Source organism: Zea mays, chromosome 9 (assembly GCF_902167145.1).
Source record: "Zea mays cultivar B73 chromosome 9, Zm-B73-REFERENCE-NAM-5.0, whole genome shotgun sequence".
NCBI classification, from domain to species: Eukaryota; Viridiplantae; Streptophyta; class Magnoliopsida; order Poales; family Poaceae; genus Zea; species Zea mays.
The window spans coordinates 145,845,099-145,870,231 of NC_050104.1; the positions used below are offsets into that span (position 1 = coordinate 145,845,099).

At 46.2% G+C, this 25,133-nt stretch overlaps 1 protein-coding gene across 1 annotated transcript; it reads right to left on the minus strand.

Annotated features, from left to right (window-relative positions):
* Positions 1-5,682: 5,682 nt before the first annotated feature.
* LOC100272570 (putative oxysterol binding domain family protein) lies at positions 5,683-9,961 on the minus strand. Its single transcript, NM_001147036.1, is given in 10 exon segments — positions 5,683-6,127; positions 6,274-6,452; positions 6,584-6,728; positions 6,887-7,063; positions 7,206-7,327; positions 7,426-7,544; positions 7,631-7,703; positions 8,175-8,291; positions 9,025-9,118; positions 9,816-9,961. Coding segments are annotated over 10 exon segments (1,401 nt in total). The 5' UTR covers positions 9,929-9,961; the 3' UTR covers positions 5,683-5,865.
* Positions 9,962-25,133: the final 15,172 nt, after the last annotated feature.

Genomic DNA, 25,133 nt, shown 5'->3' on the forward strand with positions numbered 1-25,133 from the left:
CGGCTAACCCCGACACATATGAAGATTATTTTTAATCGATGTAATGCTATATGACTTTTTATTTCGCACCTGTTTTTAAATACATCTTTTTATATGTGCTTATTTGTTTACTCTTAATTGCAGGTTGTTGAACAAATATGGTGGGCGGTTTCCTGAGGAGGAGGAGGGGGAGGAGGAGTAGGACGGCGGACGATGCAGAGCAGGCAGCGCAGCAGCACGAGGCAGAGCAGGCAGCGCAGCAGCAGGCGGCGCCTCAGGACGACGACGACCAGCAGCAGGACGACGACGACCAGCAGCAGGACGCCTCAGGTTCAGGCGGCTCTAGTTCGAGGAGCATCTACCTGCGAGGCCCCGCGAGTCTCCCGCCGCGTCCCATACTTCGGGACAGACGGCCGTTGATTCGGCCGGAAGGGGAGAGGTATGTAACTTTATGTTCTTCATTCTTGTTCATATTATGTGTTCAAAATCATAATATAAACTAATACTTTTTATTTATCACTTGGACAGGTCTTGGACGGTTTTGGATTATGCTGGGGGTCATCGTCGCCCCCCAACAACATCCTCGGCCTGCTGTGCAGGGAACACTTCCCTGGACTTGTGGAGTACGCCGGAGTGACGGGCCCAGCCTTCACCTTCGACCACTACGCCGTCGCCCCCGATGCAGTAGACCGGGACGGTAGGGAATTCAATAACAAGGCGGAGCGGGTGAAGCAAGAGCTGTGGGTAAGTCTTAGTATAATATAAAATATGTCGCATTCGTTGCAAATTCTTGAAATAATGTATGGATACATCGTTTTTGTATGCAGGATTTCTTCAGATGCGATGCTGGATACGAGGCTAGGGCGGATGTGGTGGCCACCACGTGCTGTAAGAAGCTCGTCGTGGACATGCACTATGAGGCCCGCATCCAGGCCATCATCACCTACCACGGCTCCGTCCTTGGGGAGAAGGTGACCAAACCTCAAGCCCGAACCATGTCGTTGACCAGGGAGCAGTACCTGCAGGTAAAGTCATGCATGTTTGGTACCAATACTCCATGCATGAATTTTATTTTATCTTCTGATATGCACTTTATGTGTTTACTTTGCAGGTGATTCCACATTGGTGCGCCGCACATCCTCTGTGCTGGGAGCAGATGGTGGATAGGTGGTGTTCGGCTGAGTGGGACGAGGTGCACACAGCTAGCCGGGAACGGCGTTTGCGGATGCAAGGCCCCTCGCACCACCAAGGCAGCCGGAGCCCGGGCCAATATGCCGAAGCATGGGTACGCCACCTTTTTTATTTAGATATATAGCACTAAGTTAGATATTATTTCTAACTATCTCGTTGGTTTTCGTTGCAGTCGGCGTCACATGGTGGTAGGCCTTGTTCCACCTTCTCGGCCTATGCTATGGCCCATAAGGGTAAGGCGACGTCCGACGTCACCTACAACCCGGATGACGGGCCCGAGGCCTACACCAACCCCGCCGTCTACAGCCGCCTCCATGACTACACCGCCATGGCGCAGGAGGTCCATGGCCCAGACTATGATCCGAGCACCGAGCCTATCGACCCCGAGGTGCTCATGAGGGTCGGAGGAGGCAAGAGACATGGGCGGTACTGGATTGCCGACGGGGCAATCGACTCGTCCTCCACTCCCACTCTGTCTCAGGTGAGAGCAAGGAGCACGGGCTCGAGCCCAGCCATTCGACCTCGGCACGACAGCTCACAGCATCGCATACAGCAACTCGAGGTTAGTGCTTCTGTAACTCGTCCTTCCTTTAGTTATATACCTAGTCTTTGAGTTACTATAACGTTGGCTTGTAATATTACAGACCCAACTAGAAGAGATGGAGGCGAGGATAATGGCGGAGCGGGCGGCGGCTGATCAGAGGATGGCGGAGATGTTCCAGTACATGCAGAGCCTTGGCGCCGCACAGGGCATCACTCCGCCACCTCCATTGTTCCCCCCAGTTGACCCTACTCTCTTCCACACTCCTGTGAGTATCAAAATTGTAGTTAGATGTTTGTAATGCATCTGGTATAACACATGCTATCTCTTCTCTGTGCAGGGCCAATCTGGGGCGGCATCCAACAACCCTCCGGAAGGGTTCAGCCCAACGCAACCCCGGCCAAACCGCCCACCTCCATGAGTCATTGTTTTAGACTTCAGAACTTATGTATAATACTTATGTTTCTGTTTGATACTTATGTGAGAGCTTGCGACGTTTGAGACTTATGTTTGTGTTGAACACTTATGTTTGTGATGGATATTTATGTTTGTGGTCACGGTTTTATGTTTGTGTTGGCTATTTATGTCTGTGATGATATCTGTGATGTATATATGTGATATATATGTGATATCTTCTGTTTGTGTGGATGGAAAACAAAAAACAAATAAAAAAGGTACATACTGGTCACTTTGCCGAGTGTAACACTCGGCAAAGAGGCTCTTTGCCGAGTGTCTGGGTCATAACACTCGGCAAAGAGCACAGACCTGGGCACCGGCTTAGGTTCTTTGCCGAGTGTTATGTCGCTGGCACTCGGCAAAGAGGTCGTCTTTGCCGAGTGCCAATTGGTACACTCGGCAAAGAGCCTGACATGGGGACCCTCCCTGGCGGGCTCTTTGCCGAGTGTCCCAAGTGGCACTCGGCAAAGAAGGCGGCTTTGCCGAGTGCTGCCAGGAGGACACTCGGCAAAGATATCTTCGTTGCCGAGTGTCACCGTTGACACTCGGCAAAGCCGCCGTCTCCTTCAACCGGCGCCGTAACGGTCGCTTTTCTTTGCCGAGTGCACCCTGACACTCGGCAAAGATCTTTGCCGAGTGCCCGAGAAAAAGTACTCGGCAAAGAAGTCTTTGCCGATGCACTGTTTGCCGAACCTTCTTTGCCGAGTGTTACACTCGGCAAAGCCTTTGCCGAGTGTTTTTAAGGCTTCGCACTCGGCGAAGAGGTTGATTCCGGTAGTGAGGTTGGGAAATCACATGGACCGAGATACGATTAGTGTGCATACACACACACACAGAGAGAGAGAGAGAGAGAGAGAGAGAGCTGTAATCGGATCACATGCATGCAAGGTAAGAGAGACAAATTATTACTACTTCTCCAGAAAGTGATGGAAAATGCATTCTGTGGACTACGCTGCGTGTGCTGGGTCTTTATTGTCTGGACGCATGCATAATGTCCATGCACGCATGGTTGCTGTTTTGTTTTCGGCAGAAAAAGAGGCATGATTTTGCTAAACAATACGATTGGATTGGATGTGTATTTTAATTAAATAAAGGGTGGCGCTCGATCCAGATCTGATACTATCGCTAGCTAGATCTCTTGAGCGCGCGGAAGGCGAACATACAAAGATCAGGATGCCAATAATTGAGGGACACGCATGCATGATTGCAATTAATTAAAAAGAACAGGGGAAAAAAAGGTACGTAATGAATAAATCCATAAATATTTGAAGGAGTACGTACGTACGTGCTAGAGGTTATAAGTGTAGCGCGTGCTCCCTGGCTTCGCAGGCAGGCGCCTGTTTCGCTCTTTTGTACTTAGTTAGTTCAAACGGACATTACAAGGATATTCAGGAAGGGGCGAGGACGAATTTACTACAGCTTAGTAAATTGAATTTACTCACGAGCTGGCATGGAGTGATGCAGGTGTGACTTTTAGTGAGAGTGCAAGTGGGGTGTGGTGGTTCCAGCAGGAACTAATTAACCAGCTGCAGAATGCTAGAGAAAAGTGTCCGCTGTTGCATCTGGATTAAGCTAAGCTGCTAATAATAAGCTAGGCGTGATGTTAGATTACTACTAGTTTACTAGCTAGCGAGGCTGTCCGACGGCTGATGATGTGTCCATGCAAAGATTCCGTCATGCAATGCAATGCGGTCTGCATGCAGGCCCCACATCGTCTAACGGCACGCAATGAGAGAGGCGACAGATCCGATAAAGAAACGACTGTGCATTGTCTATTTGTACAGCAAACCCATGGACAGTAAGAGAGAGAGAGAGAGAGAGCCTCGCCGGCTTGATGATTTCTCATCCAAATGTCCATCCATCTATCCATCCATCCATGATCCATCCAAGTTGGAGGAGGTAATAATTCGTCGCACCCAAGTACACATGGACGCATGTGGCATTCAGAACATTTCTCTCTCTCTCTCCATTTCCTTTGAAACTAGGAGCTGGCGTGGTCCCCTTCCCCTCCCTGACGCCGTGAGAGCTCCGCGCGTGGCGCTAAAATGTTGCGGACACTGCTCTTCGTTAAATTTCAGGCGCCTGGATCAACTGCCAAGTCTGTCCCGAAAGATGATGTCCAAGGCAAGGTGCCAAGGTAGCTACTAGCTAGCTAGGGAAAGGGGTCATCAGTACGAGTGGTCCATCTCTCTCTCTCGAGCTAGAGAATGGAGACCTGACACAAGTGGTTCCGGCCGGCTGGGTTGGCGATAGTGGCCGCCGTCCAGCTCTCTAGAGCGGGAGTGGCGAGTGGGACAGTCGTTACGCGTTGGGTTAGGTTAGGCGCCCAAGCTCCGATCCTCCATGCACCTTGCATCCAACCACAAACCACGCCTTATTCAGGTAAACTAAAAACTTGACGCACAGCAGCCACTTGACGACGGTTTTTTTTAATTGCGCCCGGAACCGGCTCCCGAGTCCCGATCGTCGGTGATGACGACGCGACGTATCACGTATGAGCTGCGTTGGTAGCCGTATCAAGCAGCGCCGCCGTCGGATCGATCGTTCGCCACTGTCGTCCGGAGCTCCCCGGTGGCGGGCCCTCGGGATTGGCATTTTCGCACCAGTGATCCGAATTGGTGTGGACTGTGGGGGGAGGAGGGTACGAGGACCACCCGACCCGAGGGACGGCCCTCCTTTTATGCTCCGCTCCATACAATCATATCTTGAGGGAGGCCGTTCCTCGAGTCCTCCTCCGTCTCCTTCCGTCCGTCCGTCCGTCCGTTCCTTTGTTCGCGACGCGCTGCACGTGATCGCTATCGTCTCGCCCGTTTTCCCTTTCCCGTCTCCTTCGTGCAAGTCGAGTTTCAGCTAGGCAAAGGAGCTGTTAGCCTCTAGTCCATGAGAAATTCACAGACCCAATCATCTAAAAAACACAGAGAGAATTCACAGCTAGGGCTAGGACCGTGCAGTGGGGGTACCTAGCTGGGGACTCTACCTTATTACCAGACGCAATACAGCTACGCAAGACGCCAAGGGGCAGGCGCGCACGTAGGTCCACTGCCACATCCACATCCACCCACCAAACTGTGCAATTAGTGCCGCCCCATCGAGCACAATGACCCACAAACCACTTGTCATTCACCTTCTAATCAACCGGCCCTCTCCGATCAGATCAAGTACACAGTTCAAACGCTACACCGGGCCTATGGTCTCACCTTTTTGCACACAAGAGAAGACAGACCACCTGGCTCCACAACGCAGTAAAAGGAAAAGGCTGTTCCCGATCAGACGTAGTAGCGTGCTCCATCCGTATCAGCGTACTTGCACGGAGGGCAGACCACCCTTATACCGCTGCAGCAAAGCAGCGGCACAAGGCTAGTCGCAGACCAAACACGACACACACGCTCTGCTGCTCCATCCGTATCTGCGTCGTTACCTTCAGCTGTCGCGCGTAAATGAAACAATCCAACGGCTCAAGGAAAACTCTGCAGCTTCTGCCAGATCCACGACACGACAGTACGCGGACTACTATCAAAACACACCACTTCCTGAATAAATCTGTAGCGTTAATAAGAGAAAGAGGGGGCAGGTCATAATACTACTACAAGGGCACGGAAACCGCTGGTGCCACAACAAACCAGCGAAGGCCAGGCCGCCTGGAAGCATTTTTTTTTTACACAAGGAGCACAGGCACGGCAGCTTCCGGACGCGGAGAATCATTGGGGAGATGACGAGCTACCACCATACTGCCATGGGTCGAACTCGACCGAAGTGACGTCTATCTCGTCGTCGTCGTCGGTGCTGTTGGAGCTGTCTATGGCAGCCCGGTGCTCCGTGTATCTGCCGCTGTACTCACAAATTTCCAGGTCACCCCACGGCGTGGAGGCGACCGCATCCGTCACGTTGAACCATCGCGGAGTGAACTGCTCGCCCTTGGCCTCTCGAGTCCTTTTCTCGGCTCTCTGCTGCTCCTCCAGCCTGAAAAGTTTTGCGGGAACGCAGGGGCCAGGGGTGGTGTCAGGAAGGAAGGCAGGCAGCCAGGCAGAGGCAAAACAAGATGTTCGGAATTAAAATACAATCGTAAAGGCAGAGGAGAGAAGGGGGCGGGGCGGGGGAGGAGATACCTGCTCTTTTCTGAGCCAGACTTGGACATGTCGCCCTTCTCGAGGGCATATCTATCGGGCCTCAGCCGGGAATCAGATGCCAACAGCTTCTTAGGTGCCGTGCTGAAGCTGTTTATTTTGTGCGCAAAGTGTGTGTACTGATACCCGTCGTTCTGTGGGGCAGGGGCGACTCTCCAGATCTGCAGCAAGTTAAGTACGAGCGGTTCGGTACATCAGCTGTCCGGCAACTATGTGACCAGCATTTTCATTCATGTGTGTATAAAACAGAGGTTATCCGTAGTTACAGAAAGTGGAAGGAAGTATGACCAACCTCCTTCAGCTCCGTGCCTGGAAGAGGGTCGCCTTCTTGGTCACATGGTTGGCAGCTCAGTGACTTGTTCCATTTCCCTGTAATCATTATTTTGGGTTCTTCCGCTGCACTGTACACATACCCATCTACCTCATACCGGCCAGCCCTGAAATGTAAGCAATACAAACCGGACTGAGCGAACTATAAGACAATAAAAAGAATTGAATAACTGCCAACGCTTCCAGCAAATAGTAAGCAAATATATAGTACTGAAACTGAAAAAGTCAACAAATGCAAGAATAAATTGATGGCCAAATATCATACCCGAACCAGCCACATGGCTGGAAATATAACACAGCTTTGTCTCCGGTTGTCAGGTTTGTCATAACCATCTCTCCAGGAGAATCAACCCAAGTACGCCCAAATATCAGGTTGTTAACCTTTGTTAGTGGTGGCACCAAATCCAACACGACACCAGATTTTTTAAGTGTCACTCTAGTCCTGTGACATGGAAATTATATTACAGCAGGGATTAGAATAACTGGTCCCAATTCAGCCTTCAAAAAGGTTTCCATTTTATTCCAATAAAATATTTTTAAGCCATACAGATCTCCAAGAAAGAAATACAATTCTAACAATTAACCTTCCAACTGGATAGATTTCCAATGAATTTCCCAAGAACTTTGTCTTCACCTTAGACGTGATATCATAAGTAAAATGCTCATTCTCACAGTGAGCAGCACCCATTGGGGGATGATGGCTTACCTGATAAAAATGAGAGTACAAAATACATAATTAGAAAAAATTTGTTGACAAAGTTGTCTCCGTTCAAGTTAATCTGCGATGACATTCGTATCACCGACCTGCTCGGCAAGAAATGTGATGCCCTGGTGGTTAACCATCTCGTAAGTCTCTCCAAGGATCGGATTAAAAGGCTTCCATGTGCGCTGATACGCGAAGTATACCGAAACAGCCCATGTAGCTGAAACAAATTGATTAACAGCTCAGTCAAGTCAACCATGATATGGCACCGAACGGTGTGCAAGGCAAGGGAAGGAGAAAACTCACAAGCATAAACCATACGCATGTATGGATCCTCACATTCATCTGCTTTGTCTAACAACTCACAGTATTCCATCAACTGCATTCAGCAGGAACAGGTAAAAGCATTAGCATGAATCATCACATGAAAGATAAAAGAGAAGTTATTTTCTGTATGGGGCTCAGTAAAGAATAGGAAGATACTTGTATCACATAATGGGTGACCAAATCAAAACTTCTAACGCCATCCAATAATAGGGTCATACCGCATTAGGTTACTTACCTCTATGTTACAGCTAACCTAATTTCTACAGCAGAACATGAAACACGACATCAGGAGTTTGCCATACAAGTAATTGCTAACGAACAACCATAAGGCAGCTTGTAAGGTCTTCTAACCTTATACATTAGTAAATATTTGGTGAAGGGGAAAATTGCTACAACATTGTATACAGTTTATGCACAAAATATTTTTTAAAGACGACAAGGATCAAACAATTGCAGACACATCCTTCAGTTGTAGATGGCCAGTGTAAATCTCAAGAAGTCTAATTCGGAACATAGTACAAACCTCAGCCATTTTCTGAAGCATTGTCATTGGCTCAAAAATTATGACTGGAAGTGTCACAAGTGATGTAACATCTGATCCTATGTACTTGTGCATCATCTTCCAATAGCTATCACGATCCTGCAAATTAACCACACAAGGTTGTTAAAATAGTGATCCTGAATCAGACCAGAACTTCAAGTATACGATCGTAAAACTACTATGACCTTAAAACCATAGATTCTAGTAAACAGAATAATGTAATAAGAAAACAGATTTTTATGAGTCAATTATGTAGTGAGACTGCATTTCAGAGTATAGCCTTCAATATCCATGTTCATGGCAAATTATATTTGTCAAAAGGTGCAATATTTAAACCAAGTTACTCCCTACAAGCAAGCCAGCAAACATAACAGGACTACTACGAACATGTGGTTGTGAAAAAAAATCGTCTATAAAAAGATGTTTAGCCAATTTAAACGTCACAAAGTGGCCAACCATGTGGTATATTTAAGATTTCTGTGACATGCAATGCTACAAGTAGAATGTAACTGTAATTTTTTTGAAACAAAAGGTTAGTGAAACTTAAGGAACTAACTTGGCAGAAAAAAAGTGTGTATTTTCTTCAGCTCTGATGTATATTTTTAGTTCAGTAAGCTGATTTGAACACAAAAAGTTTACATGATATTACATTTATTGATGCTATCCAACTTTGCTCCACCGGATTGAAAAAAACATAAAACCAATCAATTTTCTATAAAGACTGAATATCCATGTAGAACATCCTCCCAATTTGCAGGTACTGTTCAAATAAAAATGTATTCTCTTGGCTTTCTAGCATTACACTATTTGATGATGATTCACATTTCCTTACCTCTTGCTTCCATCGGCCCCTTAAAGCTTCTTCTTCAGCATCATCTGTGCCTCCATCGGGGTTAATAACTTCAAGGCCTTCATAACCAAGCAGCCTACATACATTGCATAACAACTCTTACAAGATGGCAAGTACCGTCTTAATTACTATAGAACAATATTTTTACTTAGGAGGTAGGAGGCCAATGACATCCCATTGACCACGTGCATTTCGTGAAAATTCAAGTCTATAAAGAAAAGGCCTAAGAACAAAGTGGAGCAAAAGCCTAAACTTAGGGAAGAGAGAAGAGGCAACAGAAAGGAGAACCACTTCGAAGCAGGTCGAACCAAAATCTAGGACGAACTGTTGCCATCGAATTATTGAATACGTACGTGCTGTGTACAATTGAAAGCATCACATGTTAAATACTAGATACATACAAGGAATTACTATCATTCAACCAATCATTCACTTTCTTGTCACTCCAAGTGAGAATATATGGAATCACATAAGTAGCACATAATCACTGTATCACATCATTCGAAATCTACTAGCCAAACCATAACATGTATACAGTTACTAAAACCAAAGCTTGGAAGTTAAGCGGAAACACCCGGCCCAGTTCGCCAGGATCGCCGGGCGGAATCAGCAGCAGTAGCAGCAGCTCGGATCCTACGCAGGAGCATGAGATCAAGGGGTGGAGAGGCCACGATCACCGCCGATCAGCTCGAGCAGAGCTCTAACGGGTAGCTCGATGCGGATCTAAGGGGAGGAGTGGGGAGAGAGAGGAAGCGGGTGGCCGGAATACTCACCCGTTGACGGATTTGTGCACGGCGGTGCCCCAGCTGCGCATGCCGGCGGCGAACGACGAGAAGAAGCCGCCGCCCGAGGAGGCGGCCCCTCCGCCCTGGTCCTTGGATCCCATCGCCGGCGATGTGCGGGGTGAAGCGCGTGTGGGAGGGAAAGGCTTAGGGTTTGGGGAGGCGGCCGCAGCGGCTACCTACGTATAGGCGAAGGAAGGGGAGCGGAGCGGCGGCCGCGACGGCGACGTCGCCGCGTGGAATGGAATACGAACGCGAGGAGGAATTTGGAACGGTCGCGGGAGGAGACTGGAGCACAAGGGCAGAGGCTGGCGGTAGGATTGGTCAGGTCGAGACGCCCCCCAGCTCACGCCCAGCAGGCCAGCACAAGGTGGTGGACTGGTGGCAATGTTAACGAATATGAACTTTTTTTTGGACAATTTATTAAGCCAATTCTGCAAAAACATAATATTTCCTCGATAGAAGAGAATAAAGTCGATGCGGAAACAGGACAGCGATTTTTCGTTATTATGATGATGATTCCTAAATCCTAATGACCTGGCTTTGTAGAAAAATCTGTGGATCCTTTCGAGACATTTGCCCTTTTGAGGTGGTGCTGGTGCACGAGCACGATCGTGCCTGGAGCCCTGCACGCACAGTGCCAAAACGGCAAACAAATCACTCACCGATTCCTCCTCTCGCACATGCGATGTGAGGCTGGCCACCGCGGCCGCCGCCGAAGCTTCGCTGGAAAAACGTTGGGGAGTGTGAGCAGTGAGCGTTTCTGTGGACCAGCGGCGCAGGCACATGCCGTTCTTTTTTTTTTTCTTTTTTTTTTGTTGACCGTAAACATGCCGACCTTGTTCCAGCCCATTCGATCCAAACCTCCCCCTTGGGCCATTTGGTCCTGGCTGCACGCTACCGTGTTCTCTCTCTGGCCCAGATCGACAATGCTCTCGCCCCTATCCGGCTCTTTTCGGCATCGCCCATTTTCTAGGCCCATGGAGCCTTCCCGCGTTGCCAGCGCGGGGCGCCGCTTAGAGCTCATGTTGGCATGGCTCTGCTCCACCCCAGAGCAGCTCTACTCCTAAACTCTGAGTGGAGCAGCTCTGCTCCAGAGTTTAGATTGTTTCTCATAACCGGTGGCAGTGGCGGGTAAATAACTCCAAACTCCATGACTAAGTTGTTTTTTTGGAGTTTTCGGAGCAGCAAAAGAGGTACTCCAAAAAATTGTACTGTAGCTCCAAAAACTCCATAGAGTTTACAACTCTGGAGTTAGGGTGTTTGGCATGCTCTGGCCAGCTCTTCCTTAGAGTTTTGCTCTGGAGCCATGCCAAACAGGCCCTTATTCTCAAATGTTGTGAATCAAAAATAAACCAACACAATTGTTAAATATTAAGTATCTTTGTTCTTCTTTCAGATATAATGATCTTCATACGAAGATCACGAAGAATACAACTTCATCATTTATAAGAATAAGAGTCCATAGAGATAACATATATTATCTATTCATTCATCCATTCATTCATCCGTATATCTATTTCATAATATATATATATACATGAACATTAACAAAATGTATATTACATAGATACCTTCGGCTTGATTGAATGTGTTGATGCAAGAGTAATTACAATCTAGCGTGAATAGCACTGGGGTACTGTTCACCTATTTATAGGCACGAGACGTAAACCGAGTAAAAATACATTTATGACCTTAACATATACTAATAATCGTAACATAAATCATCAGGGATTAGCTAGTCTTTTCCACTTCGGCTCGGCATCATGTTTGACCTTTGTTGCCGCCTTAAGCCGACGTTGTCGCTCTTCGGCTATGGCTTCGACATTCGTTGTTGTCGCTTTCAGACATTATCTTCGTCTCGAGGACCTTCGGCAGAGAAGAAGACCCTCATCACAAAGCTTTTCTTATAACGAAGTTCCTGTAATATTTGGTAGTATGCTAGAGACAAATGGTTAGTCGTGTTTTTGAGGACCTTCGAAAGATAAAGGACTCTAACAACTCCTTTGGATTGAGGGCATTTTTTCTCGTTTTTTCTCTGTGTTTTTCGTTGTGAAAATAAGCTGATTTCAATAAAATTCCTTTATGATTTTTCTAGAATTCATGCATTCTAAAGTAACACTGAAACTACTCTACAACCAAAGGCGGTACACGAGAGTTTACATCTCTAATTTGCTCTTTAACTTTCGCATTTATATTAAACATTTAAGTTTCAGTCTTGTCTTTCTAGATAGATTATTTAGAATTCGAACTTAGTCTTTGCGGTAGAGATAACAACACTTAGACAAAATCTATTTTATACATTTTGGATTGTTTATTTGTATAGGTTTTGCTCTAAAGATTTAATTGTAGTCTAGTTTGGATATAATTTTAGAAGTACTAATTCACTCGCTCTTAGATATCACTGTTTCCTTAAGTGTCCAATGTGTCCTCAGTCTCCTCATTGTTGGTGCCCCTATGTCTTCCTCGTCGCTAGGGCCGCTCCTTGGCCTCGTCTCCGCGCTTGCCGACGATTCGTCCTTCTCCGATCTCCCGTTGTTCCCCATCCCTAGCGACCACGCTGTCTTCGTCCTCCGAGACCTGATGTCGTGGAGCCCCGTCGCCTAGAGTTGGTTGTTGTCACTGCCGTCTCGTGTATTCAGCGAGTTCCGCAACCGGACGCGGTCTGCTGTGACCCTAAGGCCCTAACGATGTTGTGGTGGAGTCCGGGGACAACGAGGAACATGAAGGTTCTGGTTAGAGATGGCAATGGGGACCCGATCCCCGATTCCCCGCGGGGAATTTCCCTATTAGGGGATGGGTATAAGACTAATTTAGTCCCCATGGGGATCTAAATGAGAGAAATTTAATCCCCGTCGGGTTCGCGGGGACGGGGACGGGGAACCATCCCCCATCCCCGTTCCCCGTATACCCGTCCCACGAAACTCTAAAGTAGATGTCTCTTATAATTTTCAATCTTGTTTGTTAAATTTGTATTAATTTGATACAATTAATTTAAATTTATCTTTAAATATTGTACTTCTAGTGGGGACAGATTCCCCGCGGGGTTACCCACGGGGATAAATTCCCCGACGGGGACAGGGATGGGAGAAAAAGCTCCCCCGTGTGCGTTTGCGGGGATAGGGACGGGAAATTTTCCTCCCCGCGGGAACGGGGATGGGGAGCCATTCCCCGACGGGAAAATCCCCGTTGCCATCCCTAGTTCTGGTAGACTCGTTTCTTCCTTTTTTTCGCGTGGCGGTTTCCGTTGATAACACATCGAATGCCTGATAATAAAGAAGGCGACGAGGACGTGATGGGAGCGTGAGTTTGCTCCGAGCTTTAATATATAGAAAGAATTGTCATTGCTCCCATCTTTAATTTAATATATATAATAGAAACGACCAAGGGTGCAAATTAGAACAAAGCTAATAACATAGCCAACTGCTAGTTATAAGGATCTTTACAGTTGCAGCCTACCTTATAGCAGATATGTATAGTAGTTACCCTTCACAATTAATATATGGTTCACTTGTCTCTCTCATAAAGTTTCTTCTTTCTCGTGTCTAGGGTGTAGCGAGTTTAAAGATTGCTTATACTCTCTCTTCTTCTCTCTCCTCCATATCAACATTTAGTCTGTTTACAACAAGTTATTATACTTAGCTTTTAGAGCAAGGTTAAGAATATAGTTAACTGTTGGCTACAAGTAATTTTGCAGCCTACCTTGTAGTCGATACATACAATAGTTAGCCTTTAATAATTAGTACATGGTCTACTTATCTCTCTTATAAAATTTCTTAGTTCTCGTGTCTAAGTTGACTATAAGTTTATAGTCCACTTCTACCATCGCTTCTCTCACCTATATTTCAGAATTTAGCCTACTTATAGTTTATTATTATACTTGAGAAGTAATATAGTGCTCTGCCCTTGAGATCCTCCTGACAAAGTGTAGTGACACTACTGCAAAATACTCTACAAAATCTGGTAGTCACTACAGGACCAAAATTCATTTTCGATGGCTAAGAGACACTGAAAATAGGGCATATGCCGCTGAAAACAGGCTATTTTCGGCGGTCACCGAGCGTTGCCGAAAATAAACCCTTATTTTCGACGGTCGGTCCCTCGCCGACGAAAATAAGGGTGGCCGTCGAAAGTCATGTGCAGTGCTGTTGTGAGTGGGTGTTAAGATTGTTCGCTTGGATGAAAACTAGTTGTTTGGATTGATATAGCTGTAATTCACGGAGACAAAAACACCGTAAAAACAGTAGAAATCGATACAGATTAAAATCAAACGAACCAGATGAAAGCTAAGCAGCAGAAGGCGTGTTACGCCTCGCTAATCTAGGTTTAATCTTGCCACCGTACCAAAGGAAGTACGTGCTCAATAGCCACACCAAATCCCGCCATCGGAGGACGCACTGCGTTTCGGCTTGCACTTTGCCATCAATCCGTGTCCGTCCTCGTGCGCCACACTTCTTTTGTCCCTACTTCTGGAGCAGAGATGACAATGGCGTCTCGATTCCCCGCGGTAATTCCTCCATTAGAGAATTGAGATAGAGAAATTTCTTCTATGTGGGGATGTAAAGGGGATTTTTTCTCGATGGTTAAACGGGGATGGGGATGGGAAGCATTTCTCATCTCCGTTCCCCGCGGGGACTCGTTAAATTTACATATGACGATGTTTTTATTTAATAACTAATTATAAAAATAAATAATTATATTGTCAAGGGATCACTCATTGTACAAATACGTTTATTTTGATGTACAAATAATGATTTTTTAATATCTGACACTGTATAAGTGATAATGTTTTACATTAATAACATATAAATCGTGTGTCCTAATTATAATTTAAGCGGGGACAGAGATACCTGACGGGGATTTATTCCCGTGGAGAATAGAGACGGAAAAGAAATATTCCTCATAAGTGTTAATAAAGATTTTTATGGGAAAATTTTTTCGTCGCAGGAAAGTGGATGAGCCACTAAAACCCGACGGGAATCCCCGGTTGCGACTGCCTCGCATCGCCTTCTATTGGTACGATCACCAGTCGCATCAGCAAGGACGCTAGTTTATTTGATGACAAATAAAGGATAATTATCGGAAACAAACGAACAAAAATGCTCATGCCTGTGCTGCTGTAGGTAGAGTGTGCCAGCATGTGTTGGTCTGTCCTTTTTTTTAGTTAAACGCTAACGTGCCGGCGTCATCGATGGTCGTACATGCTAGATGAAATAGGGGATTCGCTTTCGCTCCCCGGGGACCTGAAGTTTAGTTCTTTTTCCTCAAAAAGCCAATTCCAAAGGTTGAAAAGTTAAATCCAGAAAAGAAAATCTTCCTATAAAAACTAACTTCCTATTCAAATGGTATCTCTATAGATTGCCCACTGTCGATACCCTGAATTAGGGGTACCCTTACTACGGTATAAAGACATGATGTCTGCGCAGCTACCCTTAACCACGCAGAGAACAAACCCAGAGGTATCTCATGAGCAGTTAAGATGGCGTTCTCGGAGGCAACGTCGTCGGACCCAGAAGGCACGGGACCCCTGTACGCACAACCCGGACCCCCGAAGTAAAGCAGCACGGAGCCATTGGATAGGGTTCGGACCCCACCAAGTGAGCTCCGTACCACCCGTAACAAGGACCCGGGAGGGGAAGTGCCGCGACCTAGGCATGGGTCCGGTATTGACGCGTGTCCAGGCTCTATCCGGAGCACCTCCACTCCCCACTCGGCCAAGGGTCTAAATACTGCCACATGGCTTATTGTCCGTGACGTAGGCCAGCGGGCGATGCATGACGTGAGGACTCTGGGCCGCGCGATCTCCGCGATCATGAGGACTCTGGGCCGCGCGATCTCCGCATTTATTGTGGAGAGGACGCGCCGCCTGTCCGCCCTTCTGACGGGCGATATGCCCCCACGGCATTTATTGTGTCCTGTCCATTCCACTGGCAGACGGCGCTAGGGCCACCCTGCAGACGGTGCACCTGTCCAGTCCGTTGCTGAAACAGTACGCCTGTGTTGCGCGGTGTACTGTACTCATCCCTTGTGCGAGAAGCTTCCCCTGCACGCCGAGACTATACAAGATCTCGGGTGTCAGGGCGCAAGAAGATTGCTCCAGCAGGAGATATCAGTGGCTACATCCGCTATGTTCTTGGATCCACATGTCGGGGCTCAGCACTCCTGTACATGCCCCCCTTTAGCTATAAAAGGGGAGGCATGCGACGTTACAAGGAGGCTCACCTAGACCCAAGTGATTCAAGACAACTCAAACTCTCAAGCAATACATCACACAGTGGAGTATGATATTACGCTCCGGCGGTCCGAACCACTCTAAATCCTTGTGTGTTCTTGTGTTCTTCCCATTTTCCAACTAACAAGCAAAACGCTTAGGCCCCTTCTCATCTTAGGATTTAGGGTGGGTGCACTCTGCCACCCGGCCGGAGATTTCCTCTCTGACATTTGGCGCGCTAGGTAGGGGGCTAGGATTTAGGTTTTTGCTTGTTTCCTCGCTCAGCATGATGGTGCGGATCGTTGAGCACCGCGCCGAGACTTCGATGGATTTCGAGGTGGAGGAGGAAGTTGTGTCTTCCACACCACTGGTTCCCAACCGCCCTGTGCCGGGCGCTGCTACTGTGCACGCCGCACGACAGCATACGGCTGCACAGACATCCCGGACTCCGTCGAGGGTGACTCCAGGAGCATTGTCAGCAGCCAGGGAGTTGCTGCGACACCCTCCAAGCTCCACAACCTCACCAGGGGCCATGAAGCAATGGCGAGACGACGTCGACCGACTGCACGGCATGGCACACTCTACCTCGACCAGGTCGAGGCCACGGTCATCCCGGCGCCAACATGAGGCGTCGGCATCTATGCGCTCACCCTCAGTAAGGGGCGCACAGACCAACGACCTTCAAGCAGAACCCGACCGCAGGCGTGCGAGAGAGGACGCCAGGGTCTCTTTGGAGAGGGCGCGCGAGCGCCGCCAAAACATCGAGGGCCGCAACCTTGATCAAGACTTCGTTGCGGCGGCACCGCAGACTCCAATTGAAAGTCGCCTAGAGGGGGTGAATAGGGCGAATCTGAAATTTATAAACTTAAGCACAACTACAAGTCGGGTTAGCGTTAGAAATATAAACGAGTACGAGAGAGGGTGAAAACAAATCGCGGGCAAATAAAGAGTGAGACACGATGATTTGTTTTACCGAGGTTCGGTTCTTGCAAACCTACTCCCCGTTGAGGTGGTCACGAAGACCGGGTCTCTTTCAACCCTTTCCCTCTCTCAAACGGTCACTTAGACCGAGTGAGCTTCTCTACTCAATCAAACGGAACACAAAGTTCCCACAAGGACCACCACACAATTGGTGTCTCTTGCCTTGGTTACAATTGAGTTTGATCACAAGAAGAATGAGAAAGAAAAGAAGCAATCCAAGCGCAAGAGCTCAAATGAACACAAATGTCGCTCTCTCTAGTCACTATTTGATTTGGAGTGATTCCGGACTTGGGAGAGGATTTGATCTCTTTGGATGTGTCTAGAATTGAATGCTATAGCTCTTGTAATGTGTTGAAGGTGGAAAACTTGGATACAATTGAATGTGGGGTGGTTGGGGTATTTATAGCCCCAACCACCAAAATGTGGTCGTTGGAAAGCTGTTGTCGCATGGCGCACCGGACAGTCCGGTGCGCCAGCCACGTCAGCGGGCCGTTAGGGTTTGACCGTTGGAGCTCTGATAGGTGGGGCCTCTGAGCTGTCCGGTGGTGCACCAGACAGGTCCTGTAGACTGTCCAGTGCGCCAACTGCGCGTGCTCTGTCCTCTGCGCGCGCAGGCGCGCATTAAATGCGTTGCAGTCGACCGTTGCGCGCGAAGTAGCCGTTGCTCGGCTGGCACACCGGACAGTCTGGTGAATTATAGCGGAGCGGCCTCCCATTTTCCCGAAGGTGGCAAGTTCATCGTCGAGTGCCCTGGTGCACCGGACACTGTCCGGTGGCACACCGGACAGTCCGGTGTGCCAGACCAGGGTGCCATTTGGGATGTCTTTTGCTCTCTTTGTTTGAACCCTTTCTTGGTCTTTTTATTGGCTTATTGTGAACCTTTGGCACCTGTAAAACTTATAGACTAGAGCAAACTAGTTAGTCCAATTATTTGTGTTGGGCAATTCAACCACCAAAATCAATTTAGGAAAAGGTGTAAGCCTATTTCCCTTTCAATCTCCCCCCTTTTTGGTGATTGATGCCAACACAAACCAAAGCAAATATAGAAGTGCATAATTGAACTAGTTTGCATAGTTGTAAGTGCAAAGGTTGCTTGAAATGAAACCAATATATTTTCATAAGATATGCATAGATTGTTTCTTTATATTTTTAACATTTTGGACCACACTTGCACCACATGTTTTGTTTTTGCAAATCCTTTTGTAAATTCTTTTCAAAGTCTTTTTGCAAATAGTCAAAGGTAAATGAATAAGATTTTGAGAAGCATTTTCAAGATTTGAAATTTTCTCCCCCTGTTTCAAATGATTTTCCTTTGACTAAACAAAACTCCCCCTTAATTAAATCCTCCTCTTAGTGTTCAAGAGGGTTTTAGATATTAGTTTTTGAAGAGGGTGTTCCAATTTGAAATTCTATCAAAAATAAGATACCGATTGAAAAATTCATCATTTCAAAAACCTTTTCTTAACTCAAATTTTGAAAATTGGTGGTGGTGCGGTCCTTTTGCTTTGGGCTAATACTTTCTCCCCCTTTGGCATGAATCGCCAAAAACGGATACTTGAGTGAAATATAAGCCCTTTTAACTACTTTCTCCCCCTTTGGCAAACAAAAGATGAGTGAAGATAATACCAAAGTTGGAGAGTGGCTCGGAGCGACGGCGAAGGGTGAGTAATTCGATGGAGTAGAGTGGAAGCCTTTGTCTTCGCCGAAGACTCGAATTCCCTTTCAATCTATGATTTGGTTTGAAATACACTTGAAAACGCATTAGTCATAGCATATAAAAGAGACATGATCAAAGGTACATTAATAAGCTATGTGTGCAAAACATCAAAAGAAATTCCTAGAATCAAGAATATTTAGCTCATGCCTAAATTTGTTAAAAGTTTGTTCATCTAGTGGCTTGGTAAAGATATCGACTAATTGTTCCTTGGTGTTAATATAAGCAATTTCAATATCCCCCTTTTGTTGGTGATCCCTAAGAAAATGATACCGAATGGCTATGTGTTTAGTGCTGCTATGTTCAACGGGATTATCCGCCATGCGGATTGCACTCTCATTATCATATAGAAGAGGAACTTTGGTTAATTTGTAACCATAGTCCCTAAGGGTTTGCCTCATCCAAAGTAATTGCGCGCAACAATGACCTGTGGCAATATACTCGGCTTCGGCGGTAGAAAGAGCCACAGAATTTTGCTTCTTTGAAGCCCAAGACACCAGAGATCTTCCCAAGAACTGGCAAGTCCCCGATGTGCTATTTCTATTAATTTTACACCCTGCCCAATCGGCATCCGAATAACCAATCAAATAAAATGTGGATCCCCTAGGATACCAAAGCCCAAACTTAGGAGTATGAACTAAATATCTCAAGATTCGTTTTACGACAGTAAGGTGAGCTTCCTCAGGGTCGGCTTGGAATCTTGCACACATGCACACGGAAAGCATTATGTCCGGTCGAGATGCACATAAATAGAGTAAAGAGCCTATCATCGACCTGTATACCTTTTGATCGATGGATTTACCTCCCGTGTCGAGGTCGAGATGCCCATTGGTTCCCATGGGTGTCTTGATGGGCTTGGCATCCTTCATCCCAAACTTATTTAGAATGTCTTGAATATACTTCGTTTGACTAATGAAGGTGCCCTCTTGGAGTTGCTTCACTTGAAATCCTAAGAAGTACTTCAACTCCCCCATCATTGACATCTCGAATTTCTGTGTCATGATCCTACTAAATTCCTCACATGTAGATTCGTTAGTAGACCCAAATATAATATCATCAACATAAATTTGGCATACAAACAAATCATTGTCAAGGGTTTTAGTGAATAAAGTAGGATCCACCTTTCCGACTTTGAAGCCATTAGTGATAAGAAAATCTCTTAGGCATTCATACCATGCTCTTGGGGCTTGCTTGAGCCCATAAAGCGCCTTAGAGAGTTTATATACGTGGTTAGGATACTCACTATCTTCAAAGCCGGGAGGTTGCTCAACATAGACCTCTTCCTTGATTGGTCCATTGAGGAAGGCACTTTTCACGTCCATTTGATAAAGCTTGAAGCCATGGTAAGTAGCATAGGCAAGTAAAATGTGAATTGATTCTAGCCTAGCTATGGGTGCATAGGTTTCACCGAAATCCAAACCTTTGACTTGTGAATACCCCTTGGCCACAAGTCGGGCTTTGTTCCTTGTCACCACACCATGCTCGTCTTGCTTGTTGCGGAAGACCCACTTGGTTCCTACAACATTTTGATTAGGACGTGGAACTAAAATGTCATACCTCATTCATAGTGAAGTTGTTGAGCTCCTCTTGCATTGCCACCACCCAATCCGAATCTTGAAGTGCTTCCTCTACCTTGTGTGGCTCAATAGAGGAAACAAAAGAGTAATGTTCACAAAAATGAGCAACACGAGATCGAGTAGTTACCCCCTTTTGAATATCGCCGAGGATGGTGTTCACGGGGTGATCTCGTTGGATTGCTTGGTGGACTCTTGGGTGTGGCGATCTTGGAACTTGTTCATCTTCCTCATCTTGGTCATGGGCATCTCCCCCTTGATCATTGCTCTCCTCTTGAGGTGGCTCAACTTCTTGATCTTCTCCTTCATCATTTTGAGCTTTATCCTCATCTTGAGTTGGTGGAGATGCTTGTGTGGAGGAAGATGGTTGATCTTGTGCATTTGGTGGCTCCTCGGATTCCTTAGGACACACATCCCTAATGGACATGTTCCTTAGTGCGACGCACAGAGCCTCTTCATCACCTATCTCATCAAGATCAACTTGCTCTACTTGAGAGCCGTTAGTCTCATCAAACACAATGTCACAAGAAACTTCAACTCGTACGGAGGACTTGTTAAAGACTCTATATGCCCTTGTGTTTGAATCATATCCTAGTAAAAAGCCTTCTACAGCCTTAGGAGCAAATTTAGATTTTCTACCTCTTTTAACAAGAATAAAGCATTTGCTACCAAAGACTCTAAAATATGAAACATTGGGCTTTTTACCGGTTAGGAGTTCGTATGATGTCTTCTTGAGGATTCGGTGTAGATACAACCGGTTGATGGCGTAGCAAGCGGTGTTGACCGCCTCGGCCCAAAACCGATCCGAAGTTTTGTACTCATCAAGCATGGTGCTTGCGATGTCCAGTAGAGTTCTATTCTTCCTCTCCACTACACCATTTTGTTGTGGGGTGTAGGGAGAAGAGAACTCATGCTTGATGCCCTCCTCCTCAAGGAAACCTTCAATTTGTGAGTTCTTGAACTCCGTTCCGTTGTCGCTTCTTATTTTCTTGATCCTTAAGCCGAACTCGTTTTGAGCCCGTCTCAAGAATCCCTTTAGGGTCTCTTGGGTATGAGATTTTTCCTGCAAAAAGAACACCCAAGTGAAGCGAGAATAGTCATCCACAATAATTAGACAATACTTACTCCCGTCGATGCTTATGTAAGCTATCAGGTCGAATAGGTCCATGTGTAGGAGCTCGAGTGGCCTGTCAGTCGTCATGATGTTCTCGTGTGGATGATGAACACCAACTTGCTTCCCTGCCTGACATGCGCTACAAATCTTGTCTTTCTCAAAATGAACATCTGTTAGTCCCAAAATGTGTTCTCCCTTGAGAAGCTTGTGAAGATTCTTCATTCCAACATGTGCTAGTCGGCGATGCTAGAGCCAGCACATGTTAGTCTTAGCAATCAAGCAAGTGTCGAGTTCAGCTCTATCAAAATCTACTAAGTATAGCTGACCCTCTAACACTCCCTTAAATGTTATTGAATCATCACTTCTTCTAAAGACAGTAACACCTATATCCGTAAAAAGACAGTTGTAACCCATTTTACACAGTTGCGAAACTGAAAGCAAGTTGTAATCTAAAGAGTCTACAAGAAAAACATTGGAAATGGAATGGTCAGGTGATATAGCAATTTTACCCAATCCTTTGACCAAACCTTGATTTCCATCCCCGAATGTGATAGCTCGTTGGGGATCTTGGTTTTTCTAATAGGAGGAGAACATCTTCTTCTCCCCTGTCATATTGTTTGTGCACCCGCTATCGATGATCTAACTTGAGCCCCCGGATGCATAAACCTACAAAACAAGTTTAGTTCTTGATTTTAGGTACCCAAATGGTTTTGGGTCCTTTGACATTAGATACAAGAACTTTGGGTACCCAAACACAAGTCTTTGACCCCTTGTGCTTGCCCCCAACATACTTGGCAACTACCTTGCCGGAATTGTTAGTTAAAACATAAGATGCATCAAAAGTTTTAAATTAAATTTTAGAATCATTTGATGCAATTGGAGTTTTCTTCTTAGGCAATTTAGCACGGGTTGATTTCCTAGAACCAGACGTCTCACCCTTATACATAAAAGCATGATTAGGGCCAGAGTGAGACGTTCTAGAATGAATTCTCCTAATTTTGCTCTCGGGATAACCGACAGGGTATAAAATGTAACCCTCGTTATCCTGAGGCATGGGAGCCTTGCCCTTAACAAAATTAGACAATCTTTTAGGAGGGGCATTAAGTTTGACATTGTCCCCCTTTTGGAAGCCAATGACATCCTTGATGTCAGGGCGTCTCCCACTATAGAGCATACTTCGAGCAAATTTAATTTTTTCATTATCTATCTCATGCTCGGCAATTTTAGCATCTAATTTTGCTATATGATCATTTTGTTGTTTAATTAAAGCTATGTGATCATGAATAGCATCAATGTTAACGTCTCTACATCTAGTGCAAATAGTGACATGCTCAATGGTAGATGTAGATGGTTTGCAAGAATTGAGTTCAACAATCTTAGCACGTAAAATATTATTGTTATCTCTAAGATCTCAAATGGAAGCATTGCAAACTTCTAATTCTTTAGCCTTAGCAATCAATTTTTCATTTTCAATCTTAAGGCTTGCAAGAGAGACATTCAATTCTTCAATCCTAGCAAGCAAGTTAACATTATCATCTCTAAGATTGGAAATTGAAACATCACAAACATTAGAATCAACCTTAGCAATTAGTTTAGCATTTTCATTTCTAAGGTTGGCAATAGTATCATGGCAAGTGCTTAGCTCACTAGATAATTTTTTACATTTTTCTACTTCTAGAGCATAAGCATTTTTAACCTTAACATGCTTCTTATTTTCCTTAATTAGGAAGTCCTCTTGAGAGTCCAAGAGTTCATCCTTCTCATGAATAGCACTAATTAGTTCATTTAATTTTTCTTTTTGTTGCATGTTTAGGTTGACAAAAAGGATGTGCAAATTATCCTCCTCGTCACTAGCATTATCTTCATCACTAGATGATGCATATTTAGTGGAGGATTTTGATTTTACCTTCTTCTTTTTGCCGTCCTTTGCCATGAGGCACTTGTGGCCGACATTGGGGAAGAGGAGGCCCTTGGTGACGGCGATGTTGGCGGCGTCCTCGTCGGAGGAGGAGTCGGAGGAGCTCTCGTCGGAGTCCCATTCGCGGCACACATGGGCATCACCGCCCTTCTTCTTGTAGTATCTCCTCTTGTTGTCGCCCCTGTCACTATCACTAGATAATGGACATTTAGCAATGAAAAGATCGGGCTTACCACACTTGTAGCACACCTTCTTGGAACGGGGCTTGTAATCTTTCCCCTTCCTTTGTTTGAGGATTTGGCGGAAGCTCTTGATGATGAGCGTCATTTCCTCATTGTCGAGCTTAGAGGCGTCGATGGGTTGTCTACTTGATGTAGACTCCTCCTTTTTCTCCTCCGTTGCCTTGAATGCAACCGGTTGTGCTTCGGGCGTGGAGAGGCCATCTAGCTCGATGATTTTCTTTGAGCCTTTGATCATCAACTCAAAGCTCACAAAATTTCCTATTACTTCCTTGGGAGACATTAGTGTATATCTAGGATTACCTCGAATTAATTGAACTTGCGTAGGGTTAAGGAAAACGAGGGATCTTAGAATAACCTTAACCATATCATGGTCATCCCATTTGGTGCTCCCGAGGTTGCGCACTTGGTTCACCAAGGTCTTCAAGCGGTTGTACATCGCTTGAGGGTCCTCGCCTTGGTTGAGTCGGAACCGACCGAGCTCCCCCTCGATCGTCTCCCGCTTGGTGATTTTGGTCACCTCGTCTCCTTCGTGCGCGGTCTTGAGTACGTCCCAAATCTCCTTAGCGCTCTTTAATCCTTGCACCTTGTTATACTCCTCTCGATTTAGAGAGGCGAGGAGTATAGTGGTGGCTTGAGAGTTGAAGTGTCAGATTTGGGCGACCTCGTCCGAATCATAGTCTTCATCCCCCAGTGATGGTACCTGTACTCCAATCTCAACAACATCCCAAATGCTAGTGTGGAGTGAGGTTAGATGATGCCTCATTTTATCACTCCACATATTATAATCTTCACCATCAAACATAGGTGGTTTGCCTAATGGGACGGAAAGTAAAGGAGTATGTTTGGAAATGCGAGGGTAGCGTAGGGGAATCTTACTAAACTTCTTGCGCTCATGGCGCTTAGAAGTTACGGATGGAGTGTCGGAGCCGGAGGTGGATGGCGACGAAGAGTCAGTCTCGTAGTAGACCACCTTCCTCATCTTCTTCTTCTTGTCACCGCTCCGACGCGACTTGTCGTGTGAAGGGGATCCCTTCACCTTGTTGGCAGACTCCCCGGATGGAGCCTTCCCATGGCTTGTGGCGGGCTTCTCGCCGGCCCCGATTTCCCTCTTGGCGGATGCTCCCGACATCACTTCGAGCGGTTAGGCTCTAATGAAGCACCGGGCTCTGATACCAATTGAAAGTCGCCTAGAGGGGGGTGAATAGGGCGAATCTGAAATTTATAAACTTAAGCACAACTACAAGCCGGGTTAGCGTTAGAAATATAAACGAGTCCGAGAGAGGGTGAAAACAAATCGCGGGCAAATAAAGAGTGAGACACGATGATTTGTTTTATCGAGGTTCGGTTCTTGCAAACCTACTCCCCGTTGAGGTGGTCACGAAGACCGGGTCTCTTTCAACCCTTTCCCTCTCTCAAACGGTCACTTAGACCGAGTGAGCTTCTCTTCTCAATCAAACGGAACACAAAGTTCCTGCAAGGACCACCACACAATTGGTGTCTCTTGCCTTGGTTACAATTGAGTTTGATCACAAGAAGAATGAGAAAGAAAAGAAGC